Source organism: Scyliorhinus torazame, chromosome 4 (genome assembly GCF_047496885.1).
Source record: "Scyliorhinus torazame isolate Kashiwa2021f chromosome 4, sScyTor2.1, whole genome shotgun sequence".
In the NCBI taxonomy this organism is placed as follows: Eukaryota; Metazoa; Chordata; class Chondrichthyes; order Carcharhiniformes; family Scyliorhinidae; genus Scyliorhinus; species Scyliorhinus torazame.
The window spans coordinates 151,113,334-151,134,401 of record NC_092710.1 but is presented as its reverse complement, the minus strand read 5'-3'; the positions used below and the strand labels follow the sequence as shown (position 1 = coordinate 151,134,401).

Sequence of the window (21,068 nt, the reverse complement as noted above, 5' to 3'; positions counted from 1 at the left end):
CGGCTTGAGTGGGGTGCTCTTTCCAAGGCTTGTGCAGACTCGATGGGCCAAATGGCCTCCTTCTGCACTGTAAATTCTATGATTTGTTCTCATAAGACTTTTACACAAACAGAAGATATATCAGGTCCACAAATCTGGGGCTGTTACAGTAGGAACAGCAGGAATGGTTGGGACCTGGTTAGACCAGATTTCAACCTCACATCAAAGTTTGCAGGTTGATTTTGTGGGACCAGAGTCCCCAACCATCAATGTATGGGGCAGAAGTTCCTGTGCCCCAGATGTACTTGAGGGCATGGTGCATTGTAAGCCCTGGTACTAGGATTTACCCACTTGGAGATCGGGTCCACTGTGGGAGGGTAGGAGGTTGAGGCCATGAATATGGTTCTCTGGAAAGGGAAAAGAAAAATGAGATGGGAGTCTCATTCCTGATCACCGCTCACTGGTAATAATGCAGGATAAGCAGCTGGTTTTGGATAACAGGCAACCAACAATTGTTGTTTGAGCTCAGACAAAAATAACTGCTTAATAGAGGTATTGAAAATTATGGAGATTTTAACTGTTTTTAATGGACAATTGATCAGTAACCAAAGGGCATTAGTGTAAGTTAGTTGACAAAAGAACCTGGGGAAGGCCAGGATTTTCTGCTTTATTAAATGCAACAAGTTATGACGATTTGGAATGCATTGCCTCGCAAAGTGGCAAACACAGATTCAATAACAACTTTCAAAGAAGAATTGGATGTGTGCTTGAAAAATATAGCAAATGTAGGGCTATCAGGAAAAAGCAGAGGAGTAAGATTAATTGGAAAGTTCTTCCAAGGAGCCAACACAAGACATGATGGGATTCATGGCCTTCTATAATTTTAAACATAGGTAAAATACTTCTGCATCTCTACCTTTTATTGTGCTCGGAGTCTGTACTGGAATTCCTTTCTGGCGGCATTGTCCTCTTCTCCCTGGGAACCTAAAAAATATATATTTATAGGCTTTTGTACCAATTGGTTATGAACAACATTTTATTGGCAGGAGTCACAACATGCATTTCCTATTGTTAATGCCATACGTCTAGCAAATGCCTATTAATGCACTCTGGGAGTTGGCCACGTCACTCAATTTTGACTAGATTGCACAATGGGCCCAATTGTCAACCAGAGCCATCTGCCACCCTTGAAGAAAAATTCTCTATGCTAGGTTAATCTCAGTTTAAAATAAAATTAATTCAGGGTGGCACAGTGGTAAGCACTGCTGCCTCACGACGCCGAGGACCCGGGTTCGATCCACGCTCCAGATCACTGTCTGTGTGGAGTTTGCACGTTCTTCCCGTGTCTGCGTGGGTCTCACCCCAAACAGATGGTAGGTGGATTGGCCATGCTAAAATTGCCCCTTAATTGGATATTCTAAATTGATTTTAAAAAATGAAATTAATTCATGTTGCATCATTTCTGTACAAAAGGCAGGAGGAATTTCACTCAAATCCATTCATATTCACTCAGTAGCATCTGCGGCATAACTTCAGAGCCAGAGTCTACCATTTCTGAGACATGGTTAATATTGTACATAAACAGAACAGTAACTCATAAGGTATGTAAAATTACTTACCTTAAACAGAAGTTGAATTAAAACCTGGCACTTTTTGTTTCATTCACATTTCATTAAACTAGGAAGGTGCCATTGCGATCAGTGCTGGGCCCTCAAATGTTTTACAATTTCTACAAATGACTTGGATGAAGAGATCAAAAGGGAAGGTTGCGAAATTTGTTGATGATACAAATATAGCTAGGTAGGAAAATAAGTTGTGAAAAGGACAGAAGGAGGCTATAAGAGGCCATAGATAGATTGAGTGGGCAGAAATCTGGCAAATGGAGTTTCATGTGGACAAATACGAAATTGCCCATTTTGGCAAGAAGAATTAAAAAAGTGATCTAAATGGTGAGAAATTGCTAGTCTCCGAAATGCAGAGGGATCTAGGTGTCCTAGTGCATGAAGATACCACAAGTAATTAGGAAAGCTAAGAGAATGTTACGCTTTATTGCGAGGAGAATTGAATGCAACAGTAGGGAGGTGTGCTTGCATTTCAGAAGACACTGGTAAGACGACATCTGGAGTACTGTGTACTTATAGGTCTCCTTATTTAAAGAAAGATGTGAATGCATTAGAAGCAGTTCAGAAAAGGTTTACTAAACTAATACCAGGCATGGGCAGGTAATCTTATGAGGAAAGATTGGACAGGCTAGGCTTGCGTTCACTGGAGTTTAGAAGAGGCATAAAATATCAGGGTTTTGACAGGGTGGATGTGGAGAGGATGCTTCCTCTTGTGGAAGAATCTAGAACTAGGGCTCATTGTTTAAAAATAAGGTATTGACCACTTAAGACAGATGAGAAGAATCTTTTTTGGAGGGAGGAGTGTCTTTGCATCTCGTGTCCTCAAAAGGCAGTGGAAGCAGAGTCTTAGAATGTTTTCAAGGCAGAAGGAGATGGATTCTTGATAAACAAGAGGTGAAGAGTTACCAGTGGTAGGCGGGAAATTACAGTCAGATCAATCATGATCTCATTGAATGACGGAGCAGGCTCCAAGAGCTGAGTGGGCTACTCCTACCCAGAGTTGAAGTCAACTTCACAAATAAGCTAAGCATTCAATGGCTCAGATCTGATTCAAAAAGGAGCCATATGTTTTATTTGACATATCCTATCCGAATACACACAGTTTTCAGTGACTACAAATTCAATTTCTTAATTTCAATCAGAATTATTTTAATCTTTTCCTTCTTGAATTGTTTTTTTTCCTTCTCTCCTGAAAATGTGATCGCCTCCTTGATGGCTTTGTGGCCAAGCAGTCTCCAAACTGACCCAAACATTCTTCATGCGATTGCCTCAACGAAGAACATTCAAAAATATCTGAGAGATGAACATCGATGACTAATCCTGCGCACACTTCCAATAGGAGTGGATGACAAGTGATTCAGACTTGGGAACCCTGGCTGATTTTCTTTTTGGCCACCCCCCTAACTCAGGGTCAGCTAACTAAGCCTGAACCTTTGTAGTTTGGCATGACTTTAGCTATTTACTAGATAAACTCATTGGTCGATCAGCATCACACAAGCTTGCCACCCCCACATTGATTCTGTATACACCTCCCGCTGCCTCAGGAAGGTAGGCAGCATTATCAGAGACCCCTTCTTCCAGACCCTTCCATCAGGCAGAAGATACAGAAGTCTGAGGACACGCATATCCAGACATAGGAAGAGCTTCTTCCCCACAGTTACAAGACTCCTCAACGACTCCCCACTCGGACTGATCTGTTCCCTGTAAGAACACTATTCACGATGCCCTATGCTGCTCTTGCTCATGTATTTGCTTTGTTTGGCCCCTTGTTCCGCACTGTAACCAATCACTGTTCGTCAATGTACCATTTGTCAATGTTTTCTGGTGATTATTCTTTTGTCTACTATGTACGTAGTCTGTACGTTCCCTCGGCCGCAGAAAAATACTTTTCACTGTACTTCGGTATATGTGACAATAAATCAAATCAAATCAAATCAGTTCATGTTCTAACATTCCGCTCCGGGCTGCCAAGAAAAAGTGATCGATAGTAGGTTCAAAGGGAGAATCTGACGTCTTACATGGAAATGAGGCCCAGCAGTTAAAGACTGAGAGCTCACATGGTGCAGTCACATTTATTTGCCCACACACACTACCCCCCGGTGCCACTCTTTCATTTGGAGTTAAAATCAGGATTCAAAATTTTAAATTTTTTAAATCATTTTTAAAAATGTTTTGCTAATAGGGGTGGCATGGTGATGCAGTGATTAGCCCTGCTGCCTCACAATGCCGTGGACCCGGGTTCGCTCCCGGCCCTGGGTCACTGTCCGTGTGGAGTTTACACATTCTCCCAGTGTCTGCGTGGATTTTGCCCCCACAACCCAAAGATGTGCTGGTTAGGTGCATTGGCCACGCTAAATTGCCCCTTAATTGTAAAGAAGTAATTGGGTACTCTAAATGTTTTTAAAATGTTGTGTTAATATCAGTGCCTGAGATCCTGGCAGCACTAAATGTTTGACATAGTTGTTGCAAGGAGACAGTTGTCCCCCTGAATCTGCCTGCTAGGTTTAGGAGAGCTGAAGAGCAATGTATTTCACAGGCTACCTTCAATATTTATCAGTCAATTTAAATTGCCAAAAATCAATTTGTAGATGTTGACAAAGGCAGATGTATTTTGGGGGTCAGTTTTGTGGGACAGCTTTAGTTTAAAAATTGACAATTAACATCGAACAAACAGTATTGGCCATGCATAATTCTCCTTAACTTGAAAAAAGAATGGGTACTCTAAATTTAAACAAAAGAAAAAAAATCGTGAACAAACAGCAATTACACTAGGGCTGGACGATTTGCGCACTGAAGATTCAGACACATTGCCTGCGTCACTCTCTGGATGGAGTATTTTGTCTACTGCAATCACATACCTTGTAATAATCATAAAGTAAGCCTAAAGCAGCGGCGCTATCATCATCACCATTGATGCTCATCATGGCCTTGGTGGCAGCAGTCAGGGGATTTTCCAGGAAGGATTTCCATGCTTCATCTTCATTCGTATATGGACGCCTCTGGGAATAAAGTTGCTCATTTTGTAACACCAGAACTGCTCTCTTGCTGCAAAGAGGGAAGAAAACCTGCTTAGCCCCTTGAGCCAAATAAAAATGTTTAAAAAAAAAAAAAAAAATTCCATAAAAGTTTCGAAATAGATAAATGCGTTCATCGGTAATCAAATAAACAAATCGCCCAAGATCCATAGTCTTGGAGTTGGTTCCAAACAGCTCTTTGTACTTGATAAACAGGTTTAGCAACAGTAGCTTATGATATTCTTTCAGCTTTCATTACAATTTTTTCATTTTGGCCTCGGGTGCACAGGATCACTCAGAAGATACTAAAGATATATCAAATTGTGAGCATAATATCTTTCATATATATGTATGGAACTTGGACATCTCTACACAGCAAAGATTTCTTGCCCTCCCTATCTTTAGCCTCAATCTGAAATATCCTTAAAAATTGTAGATTTATGACATCATCTAATAATAAATGCAAACAATGACAGTCCTCAGTATCATTACCCCTTAATTACTTACTCATCCTAAATCATTCAATTCAGTGTATGTTAAGAGGGTGTGTCTGAAGCACTTGTTGACTGAAACTACTCAAAATGCTGCTCAGCCTTGACATCTAAAGATTATTTTTGCAGGTCGACAGTCCCCATTGCATGTTTGACCAATCCTATTTTAAATAGGAAACCAACGCCTCCTTGCTATATTCCCATAGTTAACAATGGGGAAAATCAATAAGAGCACCCAACATACACTTAAATTTGGATCAAAGCCGTTCAGACAAGGTCCACAGCTGGGACAACAAACAATATTCCCTCCAGAAATGATCACAATATATCACGGGACAGTCTCATAATACAAGCTTCATAGCGCTAGATTCAATCTGAATAGCATAATGCAGCCTAAGGTTCAGCGTTTATACAAAGCAAATTATGGAACAATCATGCTTTAGTCAAGCACAGTTTTGGTTCCAGAACTACCCAACTCTAAACCAGATCGGTTTCAAATACTCCAAAATATTTTTCTTTTTTTTTTTCATTAAATATTTTATTGAAAATTTTTGGTCAACCAACACAGTACATTGTGCATCCTTTACACAATATTATAACAACACAAATAACAATGACCTATTTTATAAAAAAAAAATGAATAAATAATAAATAACAAAAATGAAAACTAACCCTAATTGGCAACTGCCTTGTCACAAGTAACACTCTCCAAAAATATAATTTAACAGTCCAATATATAATTATCTGTAGCAACGACCTATACATACTATACAGTATATATTAACAACCCTGAGAGTCCTTCTGGTTCCTCCTCTTCCCCCCCCCCCCCCCCCCCCAGATCCTGGGCTGCTGCTGCTGCCTTCTTTTTCCCATTCAGTCTATCTTTCTGCGAGGTATTCGACAAACGGTTGCCACCGCCTGGTGAACCCTTGAGCCGACCCCCTTAGGACGAACTTAATCCGCTCTAGCTTTATAAACCCCGCCATGTCATTTATCCAGGTCTCCACCCCCGGGGGCTTGGCTTCTTTCCACATTAGCAATATCCTGCGCCGGGCTACTAGGGACGCAAAGGCCAAAACATCGGCCTCTCTCGCCTCCTGCACTCCCGGCTCTTGTGCAACCCCAAATATAGCCAACCCCCAGCTTGGTTCGACCCGGACTCCTACTACTTTTGAAAGCACCTTTGTCACCCCCATCCAAAACCCCTGTAGTGCCGGGCATGACCAAAACATATGGGTATGATTCGCTGGGCTTCTCGAGCACCTCGCACACCTATCCTCCACCCCAAAAAATTTACTGAGCCGTGCTCCAGTCATATGTGCCCTGTGTAATACCTTAAACTGAATCAGGCTTAGCCTGGCACACGAGGACGACGAGTTTACCCTGCTTAGGGCATCTGCCCACAGCCCCTCCTCGATCTCCTCCCCCAGCTCTTCTTCCCATTTCCCTTTTAGTTCATCTACCATAGTCTCCCCTTCGTCCCTCATTTCCCTATATATATATCTGACACCTTACCATCCCCCACCCATGTCTTTGAGATCACTCTGTCCTGCACCTCTTGTGTCGGGAGCTGCGGGAATTCCCTCACCTGTTGCCTCGCAAAAGCCCTCAGTTGCATATACCTGAATGCATTCCCTTGGGGCAACCCATATTTCTCGGTCAGCGCTCCCAGACTCGCGAACTTCCCATCCACAAACAGATCTTTCAGTTGCGTTATTCCTGCTCTTTGCCACATTCCATATCCCCCATCCATTCCCCCCGGGGCAAACCTATGGTTGTTTCTTATCGGGGACCCCTCCCAAGGCTCCAGTCTTTCCCCTATGCCGTCTCCACTGTCCCCAAATCTTCAGTGTAGCCACCACCACCGGGCTTGTGGTGTAGTTCCTCGGTGAGAACGGCAATGGGGCTGTCACCATAGCCTGTAGGCTAGTCCCCCTACAGGACGCCCTCTCTAATCTCTTCCACGCCGCTCCCTCCTCCTCTCCCATCCACTTACTCACCATTGAAATATTAGCGGCCCAATAATACTCACTTAGGCTCGGTAGTGCCAGCCCCCCCCTATCCCTGCTACGCTGTAAGAATCCCTTCCTCACTCTCGGGGTCTTCCTGGCCCACACAAAACCCATGATGCTCTTTTCAATCCTTTTAAAAAAAGCCTTCGTGATCACCACCGGGAGGCACTGAAACACAAAGAGGAATCTCGGGAGGACCACCATCTTAACCGCCTGCACCCTCCCTGCCATTGACAGGGATACCATATCCCATCTCTTGAAATCCTCCTCCATCTGTTCCACCAACCGCGTTAAATTTAACCTATGCAATGTGCCCCAATTCTTAGCTATCTGGATCCCCAGGTAACGAAAGTCCCTTGTTACCTTCCTCAATGGTAGGTCCTCTATTTCTCTACTCTGCTCCCCTGGATGCACCACAAACAACTCACTTTTCCCCATGTTCAATTTATACCCTGAAAACTCCCCAAGTATCCGCATTATTTCTGGCATCCCCTCCGCCGGGTCCGCCACGTATAGTAGCAAATCGTCCGCATACAAAGATACCCGGTGCTCTTCTCCTCCCCTAAGTACTCCCCTCCACTTCTTGGAACCCCTCAATGCTATCGCCAGGGGCTCAATCGCCAGTGCAAACAATAATGGGGACAGAGGGCATCCCTGCCTTGTCCCTCTATGGAGCCGAAAATATGCAGATCCCCGTCCATTCGTGACCACGCTCGCCATCGGGGCCCTATACAACAGCTGCACCCATCTAACATACCCCTCTCCAAAACCAAATCTCCTCAACACCTCCCACAAATAATCCCACTCCACTCTATCAAATGCTTTCTCGGCAGCCATCGCCACTACTATCTCCGTTTCTCCCTCTGGTGGGGCCATCATCATTACCCCTAACAACCTCCGTATATTCGTGTTCAGCTGTCTCCCCTTCACAAACCCAGTTTGGTCCTCGTGGACCACCCCCGGGACACATTCCTCTATTCTCATTGCCATTACCTTGGCCAGGACCTTGGCATCTACATTTAGGAGGGAAATAGGTCTATAGGACCCGCATTGTAGCGGGTCCTTTTCCTTCTTTAAGAGAAGCGATATCGTTGCTTCATACATAGTCGGGCGCAGTTGTCCCCTTTCCTTTGCCTCATTAAAGGTCCTCGTCAGTACCGGGGCGAGCAAGTCCACATATTTTCTATAGAATTCGACTGGGAATCCATCCGGTCCCGGGGCCTTTCCCGCCTGCATGCTCCTAATTCCTTTCACCACTTCTTCTACCTCGATCTGTGCTCCCAGTCCCACCCTTTCCTGCTCTTCCACCTTGGGAAATTCCAGCCGATCCAAGAAGCCCATCATTCTCTCCCTCCCATCCGGGGGTTGAGCTTCATATAATTTTTTATAAAATGTCTTGAACACTCCATTCACTCTCTCCGCTCCCCGCTCCATCTCTCCTTCCTCATCCCTCACTCCCCCTATTTCCCTCGCTGCTCCCCTTTTCCTCAATTGGTGTGCCAGCAACATGCTCGCCTTCTCCCCATATTCGTACTGTACACCCTGTGCCTTCCTCCATTGTGCCTCTGCAGTGCCCGTAGTCAGCAAGTCAAATTCTACATGTAGCCTTTGCCTTTCCCTGTACAGTCCCTCCTCCGGTGCTTCCGCATATGGTCTGTCCACCCTCAAAAGTTCTTGCAGCAACCGCTCCAGTTCCTTACTCTCCTGCTTCCCTTTATGTGCCCTTATTGATATCAGCTCCCCTCTAACCACCGCCTTCAACGCCTCCCAGACCACTCCCACCTGGACCTCCCCATTATCATTGAGTTCCAAGTACTTTTCAATGCACCCCCTCACCCTTAGACACACCCCCTCATCTGCCATTAGTCCCATGTCCATTCTCCAGGGTGGGCGCCCTCCTGTTTCCTCCCCTATCTCCAAGTCCACCCAGTGTGGAGCGTGATCCGAAATGGCTATAGCCGTATACTCCGTTCCCCTCACCTTCGGGATCAATGCCCTACCCAGCACAAAAAAGTCTATTCGCGAGTAGACTTTATGGACATAGGAGAAAAACGAGAACTCCTTACTCCTAGGTCTGCTAAATCTCCACGGGTCTACACCTCCCATCTGCTCCATAAAATCTTTAAGCACCTTGGCTGCTGCCGGCCTCCTTCCAGTCCTGGACTTCGACCTATCCAGCCCTGGTTCCAACACCGTATTAAAATCTCCCCCCATTATCAGCTTTCCCATCTCTAGGTCCGGAATGCGTCCTAGCATCCGCCTCATAAAATTGGCATCATCCCAGTTCGGGGCATATACGTTTACCAAAACCACCGTCTCCCCCTGTAGTTTGCCACTCACCATCACGTATCTGCCCCCGTTATCCGCCACTATAGTCTTTGCCTCGAACATTACCCGCTTCCCCACTAATATAGCCACCCCCCTGTTTTTCGCATCTAGCCCCGAATGGAACACCTGCCCCAACCATCCTTTGCGTAGCCTAACCTGGTCTATCAGTTTCAGGTGCGTTTCCTGTAACATAACCACATCTGCCTTAAGTTTCTTAAGGTGTGCGAGTACCCGTGCCCTCTTTATCGGCCCGTTCAGCCCTCTCACGTTCCACGTGATCAGCCGAGTTGGGGGGCTTCCTACCCCCCCCCTTGTCGATTAGCCATCACCTTTTACCAGCTCCTCACCCGGTTCCCACGCAGCTGTATCTCCCCCAGGCGGTGCCCCCCCCGCCCATCCTCTCCCATACCAGCTCCCCCCTCTCCCCAGCAGCAGCAACCCAGTAATTCCCCCCTCCCACCCCCCCCCCCACTAGATCCCCCGCTAGCGTAATTACTCCCCCCATGTTGCTCCCAGAAGTCAGCAAACTCTGGCTGACCTCGGCTTCCCCCCCGTGACCTCGGCTCGCACCGTGCGACGCCCCCTCCTTCCTGCTTCTCTATTCCCGCCATGATTATCATAGCGCGGGAACCAAGCCCGCGCTTCTCCCTTGGCCCCGCCCCCAATGGCCAACGCCCCATCTCCTCCACCTCCCCTCCTCCCCCCATCACCACCTGTGGGAGAGAGAAAAGTTACCACATCGCGGGATTAGTACATAAAACCCCTCTTTGCCCCCCACATTCGCCCCACCACTTTGTTCGAACGTTCTTTTTAATAACCCGCTCATTCCAGTTTTTCTTCCACAATAAAAGTCCACGCTTCATCCGCCGTCTCAAAGTAGCGGTGCCTCCCTCGATATGTGACCCACAGTCTTGCCGGTTGCAGCATTCCAAATTTTATCTTCTTTTTATGAAGCACCGCCTTGGCCCGATTAAAGCTCGCCCTCCTTCTCGCCACCTCCGCACTCCAGTCTTGATAAACGCGGATCACCGCGTTCTCCCATTTACTGCTCCGAGTTTTCTTCGCCCATCTAAGGACCATTTCTCTATCCTTAAAACGGAGGAATCTCACCACTATGGCTCTGGGAATTTCTCCTGCTCTCGGTCCTTGCGCCATCACTCGGTATGCTCCCTCCACCTCCAACGGACCCGCCGGGGCCTCCGCTCCCATTAACGAGTGCAGCATCGTGCTCACATATGCCCCGACGTCCGCTCCCTCCACACCTTCAGGAAGACCAAGAATCCTCAGGTTGTTCCTCCTTGCGTTGTTTTCCAGTGCCTCCAACCTTTCCACACATCGTTTCTGATGTGCCTCCTGCGTCTCCGTCTTCACCACCAGGCCCTGTATATCGTCCTCATTCTCGGCTGCCTTTGCCTTCACGACCCGAAGCTCCCGCTCCTGGGTCTTTTGTTCCTCCTTTAGCCCTTCGATCGCCTGTAGTATCGGGGCCAACAGCTCTTTCTTCATTTCCTTTTTGATCTCTTCCACACAGCATTTCAAGAACTCTTGTTGTTCAGGGCCCCATGTTAAACTGCCACCTTCCGACGCCATCTTGGTTTTTGCTTGCCTTCCTTGCCGCTGTTCTAAAGGATCCACTGCAATCCCGCCACTTTCTCCTCCTTTTTTCATCCGTATCCAGGGGGGATTCCCTTCTGGTTTACCACACAGTGTTTTTAGCCGTCAAAATTGCCGTTGGGGCTCCTATCAAGAGCCCAAAAGTCCGTTTCACAGGGAGCTGCCGAAACGTGCGACTCAGCTGGTCATCGCCGCACCCGGAAGTCTCCAAAATATTTTTCTTATGTACAGACGTAAGAAAGCAAGGAACAAGAAAGGTTATTCATCTATCAAGGTAGCCTCTTCCATGTCAATTTACAATGTTCCTTTATATATTTCACACGTGTATTTTCCACACAGACAAGTATATCAATACATGATGTCAAACCTGGCTAGAGGTATCATATCATTGTTGCCTTACTCAAGAGTGTAAGCCCCACTCCAGAGAGATTTAAAAAAATTTAATGATGATATATGGGTGCCACTGGCTAGGCCAGCGTTTATTACCCATGATGTAATGGGTAATACATCTTCTTGAACCCTACGGTCAGTGCGGTAGATGTATACCCAAAGTGCCGTTCGACGTGTGCCAGGATTTTGACTCAGCGACAGCAAAGGAATCATTTCAGGTCAGAGTGGATTGTGGCTTGGAAGGAAATTTGCAGGTGGTGCTGATTCCAAGCGTCTGCTGTCCTCGTCTTTCTAGACAAGAGACAGCATAAGCTTGGAAGGTGCTGCTGAAGAAGCCTTGGTGAGTTACTGCTCTTCATCTTGTATATGCCACACTGTTGCCACTGTGCCTCAGTGCTGGAGGGAGTAAATGTTAAAGGTGGTGAATGGGGTGTCAATCAATTATACTGCTTTGACCTCAGTGTTGGAGCCACATCCATCCAGGCAAGTAGAGAGTATTCCATTTGACTTGAGCCTTGGAGATGTCAGAAACGTTCTAGGGAGTCAGGAGATGAGTTACTCACTGCAATTATTCAGCCTCTGATCTGCTCTTGTAGCCACAGTATTTATATGGCCAGTCCAGTTCAGTTTCTGGTCAGTGGTAACCCCCAGAATGTTGATGATGGGGGATCCAGTGATGGTAATGCCATAGAATGTCAAGGAGCAACAATTAGATTCTTTCTTGTTGGAGGTGGTCATTGTCTGGCATTTGTGTGGTGAGAAGGTTACTCTCCATTTATCAACCCAAGTCTGAATGCTTGGCCAAATCATATTGCATATTGGGCACGGAATGCTTCAGTGTTTGAGGAATTATGAATGGAACAGAACGTCCCACTTCTGACCTTATGATGGAGAGAAGGTCATTGATGAAGCTGCAGAATATGGTTAGGCCTAGGACACTAACTTAAGTTGACATTTCAGTGCTTCATTGTCAAAAGGTGCTATCTTAAACATCATGGATGTAAAATATGCCACGGTATTATTCAAAGATTTTTAAATTAAATTATTTTATTTTTTTCTCCAATTGAGGGGCACTTTAGCATGGCCAATCCACCTAACCTGCACATCTTTGGATTGTGCAGACACAGGGAGAATGTGCAAACTCCACACGGTTACTGACCCAGGGCCGGGATTCGAACCCGGGTCCTCAGCGCCATAGTCCCAGTGCTAACCACTGCACCACGTTCTGCCCCAGGGACGTTTGCCCAATGACCTTGCTTTCTTAAAAAAAGCACTGTAACAGACAATATGGTCATTTATCTTATTGCCTTTTGTGGTAGTATGCTGTGCACACATTAATTGCTCAATTCAGAACATTCTATAGGACCTAAATAAATCAAATAAATACAAGTTCTTTCTGGCATTTCTCAGACAAGAGACAACTTCAAATAGTTACTATTTCAGCAACAAAATCTCCAATTATAACAGGAGTCATGCACCAGTTCACTGGAACTCAATGTTTTTGCAGACCAGGTTAACAGGCCACACAACCCCAACTGCATTTCCATCACCCTTGCACCTCTGATTTAGCCAACACTCATTTGGACCATATAGAATTTACAATGGAGGAGGCCATTCTGTACCGACCCTTGGAAAGAACATCCCACACCTCCACCCTATCCCCGTAACCCCACCTCACCTTTTTGGACACTAAGGGCAATATAGCGTGGTCACTCCACCCAACCTGCACATCTTTGGACTGAGGGAGGAAACCGGATCACCCGGAGGAAACCCACGCAGACACAGCACAGATAGTGACCCAAGCCGGGAATCGAACCTGGGACCTGGAGCTGTTAAACAACTGTGCTACCGTGCTGCCCCAAATGATCAATATCATTTTCTGGTCGGTCCACCCTCATTGCAGGTTTCCCTTCCTTGCATATACAGCATGGGCAATTTTAATAACAGTTACTTTAATGGCCCTTCTTCTCCTGATTCCGCCAATCTTTTCTCACAGTCGATGGTCTGCAATTTTCTATTAGACTTTGACAAAGAGAGCAACAATAACCTAAAAGCACCGAGGATGGGGTAGGTCATCAGTCCAAACGTTTGGCACTTTAGTCGTGACCTTCAGGTCCAATTTCATTTTGAAATACCAATGACAATAACCAATCTTTGCCAGTTTATTGCAAGGATCAAATTTTGACAGCCATGGGTGATTGGCAATTAAAAGGTTATTTGTCCATCTCACTAGATCAGTGGTGATCTAAGTGAACATTAGTAATTTTCAGAACCTCACCTCAATGTGTAACACCACCAGACTTTGGTGGCCCATTGCACTAGGTTATTGGTTCGGCATGAAGACAGATAAAAACAGACCAACAAAGCTGCACCATGGGAGGTCTGGACAGCATGGGGATAGTGAGTATATAGACCAAGAAATTTATAGGATGAGACAATTTTAAAAAGGAAAAATTGAACAAAAATATAAACAATGATTTAGTCCATCGTGCCCATTTCTTCCAGACCCATTCCATTTTCTGAGAGAAGTAAATAACCACAGATCAGCCTCAAAGAAATAGCTCTGTTCAACTCCTGACCACACTCCATAGACCCAAAATAAAAAGTGCAGAATACCGGTATAACTGAACCTACAGCTGCAACACTGACCACCCTAAATGTTCGGAACAATATTCGATCATCAATTTATTTTAATCTTCAATCATGTCCCATACCAAATTTTTAAAAGGCTCATCTTAATGAGTTAATGCTCGGAGTCTATTTCAAATTTCCACTTTTGCCTTAGGGGGAAGAAAGGAGACTCTTGGTTTCTAACTTTGCTTAAAGTTTGTATTATTACTACTCAAACTCCCCAGGTCTGCAAACGCAGTCCAAGTAAAACGATCTCTGCATCTGCCATAGCCATAAACCTGTCATCCCAGAGACCCAGATGATTTTATTTGTTGTAACCTCAAATAAGAACAAGTTCTGAGTCTTACTTCGATATTTGCATTTCCTAGATCACTTTTTGCACCAATCTTGCACTGTTTCATGCATAACCATACACTTACATACAATAAAATCCATCTGCCATCCCTTAATTCATCCACTTGAAATAACCCAATTTATTTGAATGGTATCAATCTCCTTTACAATAATTGCTTAGTTGCATACAATTAATTTCATCAACCAATACTAATATAAGAATTACTCTACTTCATGTTATTTGTAATGGTGAAAAATAAAAGGTATAAAACTCTACACCTGACCGCCTTCTTGATCCAGTCGGCCCGCCAAGCTTCATCTTTTCATTCAGATCACTGGCTAAAAACAGCACATGTGCCAGCAGGTTTTTGTATTAAATAAAATCATTGATGATGCCACTAGCTTTATCAGTGGGAGTGTACCGAATTGACAAGCAGAAGGAAGGCAGTTCAACTTGGAGCAATTGGCTTAACCCAGACTCCCAAAGCTTGAACTGGAATATGCCCGAGCCCCAACCTTAGTAAGCAAGTGTCATGAAGATATGCCAAATCACGATTTCTAATCCACCAGCTGGAAACTGAACTGTCAAAAACAGACTGTTTAAAGACTAAAATGACTTCAATTCACATACCAAGGTGGCTAACCCCAATATGCCTCATCATGTCTCCCACATTTCAATTCATTGGAGTCTGCCTGCAAAGCCCAATGACAATGACTTTGGGCGGGGGGCCTAGGCCTCCAAAGTAACCAGCTGAATCTATCTTCAGTTTACGGTTCACGTTTACTTTCAAAACAAATCTTCATCAACATCTTGTGCTTCTTTATTCGCCATTTTGAATCCCAAATGTAACTGAAATACTTTAAAAGACTGATTTCTTCAACACATGGAAAATGGCTTTAGAGATCACAATCACAAAATTGTTTAATTTAAGTGACATTCCTTGACCACATCTTATTTTAGATGCACATCCCAAAGCTTTAACTGTTTAAACCTCAACACCAAATAATCTTTTAGCACAATTCTCTATTGCTGTCAATTGTGAGCAAACAAAATAATATCAACATCTTCTTGTGCCCGCGGAGTTAGCCTGTTTGTGACAAATGCAAAAATTACACTTTAAATAATTTGAATTATTCAGGTTGCATGGTGGTACAGTGGTTAGCACTGCTGTCTCACAATACTAGGGATCCGGGTTCAATTCCAGCCTTGGGTGACTGTCGATATGGAGTCTGTACGTTCTCCCCTTGTCTGCGTGGGTTTCTTCTGGGTGTCCGGTTTCGTCCCACAGTCCAGAGAAGTAGGGAATCGGTGGATTGGCCATGCTAAATTGTCCCTCAACAACATTAGGTGGGGTTACTGAGTTACAGGGATAGGATGGGGGCGTGGGCCTAGATAGGATGCTCTTAGGGCAGCACGTGGCACAATGGCCTCACGGCACCGAAGTCCCAGGTTCAATCCCGGCTCTGGATCACTGTCCGTGTGGAGTTTGCACATTCTCCACGTGTTTGCATGGCTTTCGCCCTCACAACTCAAAAGATGTGCTGGGTAGGTGGATTGGCCACACTAAATTGCCTTTTAATTGGAAAAAATGAATTGGGTACTCTAAATTTACTTAAAAAAAAGATAGGGGGCTCTTTCAGAGGGTTACTGCAGACTTGATGGACTGAATGGCGTTCTTCTGCACTGTAGAAATTCTATGAATTCAGTAGTGCAAACACCACTCAAGTGGAAACTTACAACAACAACTTGCATTTAAATAGCACTTTTAACAGAAAAAAGCCTCAGGACTACTTGAGATGTAACAGTAAATGGACAAAAAACAAAAGACAACAGTGCTAAAAGTGGTGGCCAAAATCTTCAAAGAGGGATGGATTTTACAGAGACATGTTAGAAGTGTTGGAAAAGGTTTTGGGGACATGTTTCAAAACATTGGGTTCTTCAGTCGCTAACGGCAGGGAAAATAAATGAGACCAAAGGAAGGGGTGTTTGGGGTGTGATAGGTTCCTGGATATAGATGTGAGGAGGAAGGCTAGGAAAGGATCTAAAGAAAAAAATGAAAATTTTAAATTTGAGGCATTGGGAAACATGAGTAGTGACAGGAGAGGTCAATGAGCAGGACTCTGGACAGAATAGGATACAGGCAGCAGAGTTCTGAGTTCACAAAGGGCGAAGGTGGGGAACTAGTCAGAAATGTACTGGATGGGGGTCACACGATGCAAGCGCAAGAGTGTTTTCACAAGCTCTGGTGCTACTCAATTTTTAACCCTTATTTTTATCCTGATGCATAACCCATAATAATTTGTTCCTGCTAAGTATGTCCTATGCAATGTTCCTGGCTAAATTTTGTTGATAGGGAGTGGAGTTAAGTCAAGGAAGTCCTTGTTTGATTGAGGAAGTTGAAGACAGCCGAGATAGTTCCAAGTTCACACAGTGGTGGTTTCGCTGGTGAACGGGCCTATGCTTCGGCGATGCCATTGTCGTCAAACCGATGGCTGCCATTATGAGTGAATTTGTAGATGACATTCTCAGCTCTCTGGCACAGATTATTAGTGCTCACATTGTAGAACTGCGAGATATCGATGTCCTAAAGAGAATGGAAGAAAGAAACAGAGAAGAGAATCCTGTCAAGTTGATAGGGCAGTCTTCTCAGTTGGGTCTCACGTTCAGTCCTTGGGAATCCTACAGCATGGTACGTCGAACATTCTGGCTGATTCGGGGAGACGGGGCCTGAGAAGGAGAGTGAGTGTGTGTGTGTGTGTGTGTGTGTGTGTGTGTATATGCCCCGTCTCTCGAGGGGATACATTTCCAAAACATGCTTTCACAATCTCAATTTGAAGGTTGGGCATTTCGAGTTCGATGGAGCACATTGTATCTGGTCTTAAGGTCTGGGCTCGGTCGAAGACTCCAACCACTGGCCTTACATGGTCTTGTCCTCTGCGTTCGTCGAGAAGGGCTGCAGGCAGCCGCCAGGGCCTAGATTTCTCTTCAGCAGGTCTTCAGGACGACGATATGGTGGAGGTGCAGAGGCTTTGCTGAAGCTCCAGATGGATCCAGGTTGTTGCTTGATGATCCTGACATGGTTTTGGCCTTTCCAAACCCCGTGGATGGTTATTCTGCAGTTCATAGTTCATCATTAATCCTGAACTTTGTTACGTTTATTACAATTATTGCATGGGTGACAAGGGTGATGTAAGAGCACAAAAGCATTTGTAACCGGTTATCCTGTTGCACTGTGAAAATTTGCTGAGCTGGTTGTATGACATGAGGGTTGTGCAGTGTTTACCAGTATCCTAGGGTGTGTGCGGTGCACATGTTGATCTATGCAAGTGGCCTCAAGGGAGGAGGCGAAGGAGAGATAGAGAGCAAGAGCGCCTTGTGAGTTTAGAGTGATGAAATTGTTGACTTACCCTGGTGGCAAGGATGGGATAATTCAATCTCTTTCTGCACTGGATGGCCGATCTATCCTGTGCAGCATAAGCACAAACCAACACTGCAGGGCAGCATGGTAGCATTGTGGATAGCACAATTGCAGCACAGTTCCAGGGTCCCAGGTTCAATTCCGGCTTGGGTCATTGTCTGTGCGGAGTCTGCACATCCTCCCCGTGTGTGCGTGGGTTTCCTCCGGGTGCTCCAGTTTCCTCCCACAGTCCAAAGATGTGCAGGTTAGGTGGATTGGCCATTGTCCTTGGTGTCCAAAATTGTCCTTAGTGTTGGGTGGGGTTACTGGGTTATGGGGATAGGGTGGACGTGTTGACCTTGGGTAGGATGCTCTTTTTAAGAGCCGTGCAGACTCGATGGGCCGAATGGCCTCCTTCTGCACTGTAAATTCTATGATAATCTATGATAACACTGCCACCATCTCCCAAGCCAAAGTGGTGTGATTGCTGGATCTCCTGTGGTCAGAGCGGGGGTAGAGGTCATTACAGCAGGCCTCCAAAAGGCATACCAGGGGCAACTCACCGAACACTTTTTGGCTTTCAGGGCCATGTCTTCACTGGAACATATTTGGGTTGCAAGCATTGGGAATGGTGTGTGTGGCAGCAGTTTAGATATGGCACCAAGGGTGAGGAAACATTGAGCCGGGCGATTCAGTGGCCACCCGCCCGGCAGCAATGCGGTGGGTTTCCGGTGTCTATTGGGGCGGCACGATGGTGCAGTGGTTAACACTGCTGCCTCACCACGCCGAGGACCCGGGTTTGATCTTGGCCACGTGTCACTGTCCGCATGGAGTTTGCACATTCTCCCCGTGTCTGTGTGGGTGTCTCACCCCCACAACCCAAAGATGTGCAGGGTAGGTGGATTGGCCACGCTAAAATACCCCTTGATTGGAAAAAAATAATTGGGTAATTTAATTTTTTTTTAAAAAAAAGTTTCGTGTCTACATAATTAATAAGGTGGGGCGTGAACCGTATGGCGCAAAAGACTGCCCTTGTAGCCCGTGGGAAGAACGTCTTTTTCACGTCCGCTGCCGCACTTTAATGTATTTCCAGGAAAATTCCACCTAACATTTCTGCTCAAGCAATAATCCATAAGCATTAAAATCTTGCGTGTGCAAATGAAAGACAAACCATATCCTCATGTCAATATTCTCGCAGACTGTTCATCCTCTGGATTTATAGATCATGTAGGTTTCAATGTCAAAATAAAAATGCAGTGTCACCAGTTCAGTTTGTCAACATTTCACACTGGAGATTGGTTGGAAACTTTCCCCACCTTAACTGCCTCCTCCCAATAGAGACTAGATTCTGACACCTTCAATACTGCTTCTGAATCATGCTCATGAATTACCCATGAGTATGACCAGTGCTACTCCTCTTAAGGAGGAACTAGGAGCTTCCCCAATGGTTTAGACTCAGTTTCTATATCACTGCCTGATATGGAACTGAGTTATTAAGGCAAGCAAGATTTAGAGTTTGAGGGCAGCACAGTGACGCAGTGGGTTAGCACTGTGGCCTCATGGCGCCGAGGTCCGAGGTTCGATTCCGGCTCTGGGTCACTGCCCGTGTGGAGTTTGCACATTCTCCCCATGTTTGTGTATGTTTCGCCCCCCCAACCCAAAAATGTGCAAGCTAGGTGGATTAGCCACGCAAAATTGCCCCTTAATTGGAAAAAGATGAATTGGATACTCTAAATTTTTTTTTTTTAAAGATTTAGAGTTTGGCCCCAGGTCTGTCTTAAGTGGTCTGTCATGGCCATTGAGAGAGTTGTTACAATCGGTACTCTGCCTCTGGGAATGGAAGAAGGAAAACCATCTTAGAGGGTGCCTGTTCCTTTTGTTAACCAGGCACTTCACTAGAACGTGCCTGTGTGGAGACGTGGATTGGGATCAGGTGGAACGCCTCAAACAGAATATCAGGAATCTACAGCACCCAGCGGGTCAATCAGAACAAGTGGACTATGTCGGTCTTTATACTCTACACTGGTCTTCTGCATTCTCTTTACTGTTTCAGTATCGTTTTTGTAGAGTGGAGACCAGAACTGCAGAGTGATAGAACGGCAAGGTTCTACATAAATTTAACACCATTATCCTGGCTTTTGTACTTGATTCCTCTACAATCTTATCCTGCCATTTATAACACCCAACAATGTGAGCAACAATGCTGGATAATTAATGACAATCATTTTCCATCACCACGGTAATCAATTACAGGGCAGCATTTACAAAGTATTAGGCACACTGACTATTTCAGGACATTCAGGAAGATCTTTGCACCTTGTTAAGAGGTAATTAGTTTAATTATTTATCCTTCAGTACCTACTGTTTAAAGCTGTGGGTTAAAATGAATAAATTGTGAAGTCCGATTTCCTTGTTATTTAAGGTTTACTCAATTTTCACAAATCGCACAAAGAAATCAAATCCACCAATGTCATGGGGCAAAGAAGCAAATTAGTCACTAATAAAGGAAGAACAGGTGAACAGTAGCAACAGTTGCTGCACTCATTGTAAACTGGTCAATTTCAGAGACCCTAACCTGTTGCTGCCTTTAAAACCTGGTAGTTTTATGTCTCACTTAATAAGGCAGTGAGACATGTACATTCAAAACACCCCAAACGCATTATTATTTATTTCAGTCTCCAGCATCTGTAACATGCTGCTCCCTTTAAGGCACTGTTTTACTTTGCAACTTTTAAAGGTATCTTCCGAAGGATTTGGTGTGTGCCTGGTGCAATGGTTTCATCCCATTGCTTCGAGTGGGCAAATAGCATGAACACCAACCTACCCACAAAATTTGCACTCTTAAATGGTCTTATCAATGTATCATTACATTTACATAGCCATCTTTCAACACATTCTATTAAATGGTTCCTGACACCACAAAGTTTAGCCTTTGCCCCAAGTCTCTTACATAACAGTAATAATAATCTTTGTCACAAGTGGGCTTACATTAATGCTGCAATGAGGTTACCGTGAAAAGCCCCTCGTTGCCACATTCCGGCGCCTGTTCGGGTACACTGAGGGAGATTTGAGAATGCCCAATTCACATAACAGCATGTCTTCGGGACTTGTGGGAGGAAACTGGAGCACCCGAAGGAAACCCACGCAGACACAGGGAGAAATTGAAGACTCCACACAGACAGTGACCCAAGCCGGGAATCGAGCCCGGGATGGAACTGTGAAGCAACAGTACTACCCACTGTGTGACCGTGGTGCC

The 21,068-nt window shown here is 45.1% G+C and overlaps 1 protein-coding gene across 3 annotated transcripts in view; it reads right to left on the bottom strand.

Moving 5' to 3' along the window:
• The window catches only part of grhl1 (grainyhead-like transcription factor 1), a 145,114-nt gene that overhangs the window by 118,656 nt on the left and 5,390 nt on the right, over positions 1-21,068 (bottom strand). For all 3 annotated transcript variants that reach the window (XM_072498766.1, XM_072498764.1, XM_072498765.1), the window contains exons 2-3: positions 4,460-4,646; positions 896-963 (exon numbers count right to left, since the gene is read on the bottom strand). In XM_072498766.1, the coding sequence (XP_072354867.1) occupies positions 896-963; positions 4,460-4,525 (134 nt within the window). In that variant the 5' untranslated portion in view covers positions 4,526-4,646. The remainder of the gene's footprint in view (positions 1-895; positions 964-4,459; positions 4,647-21,068) is intronic.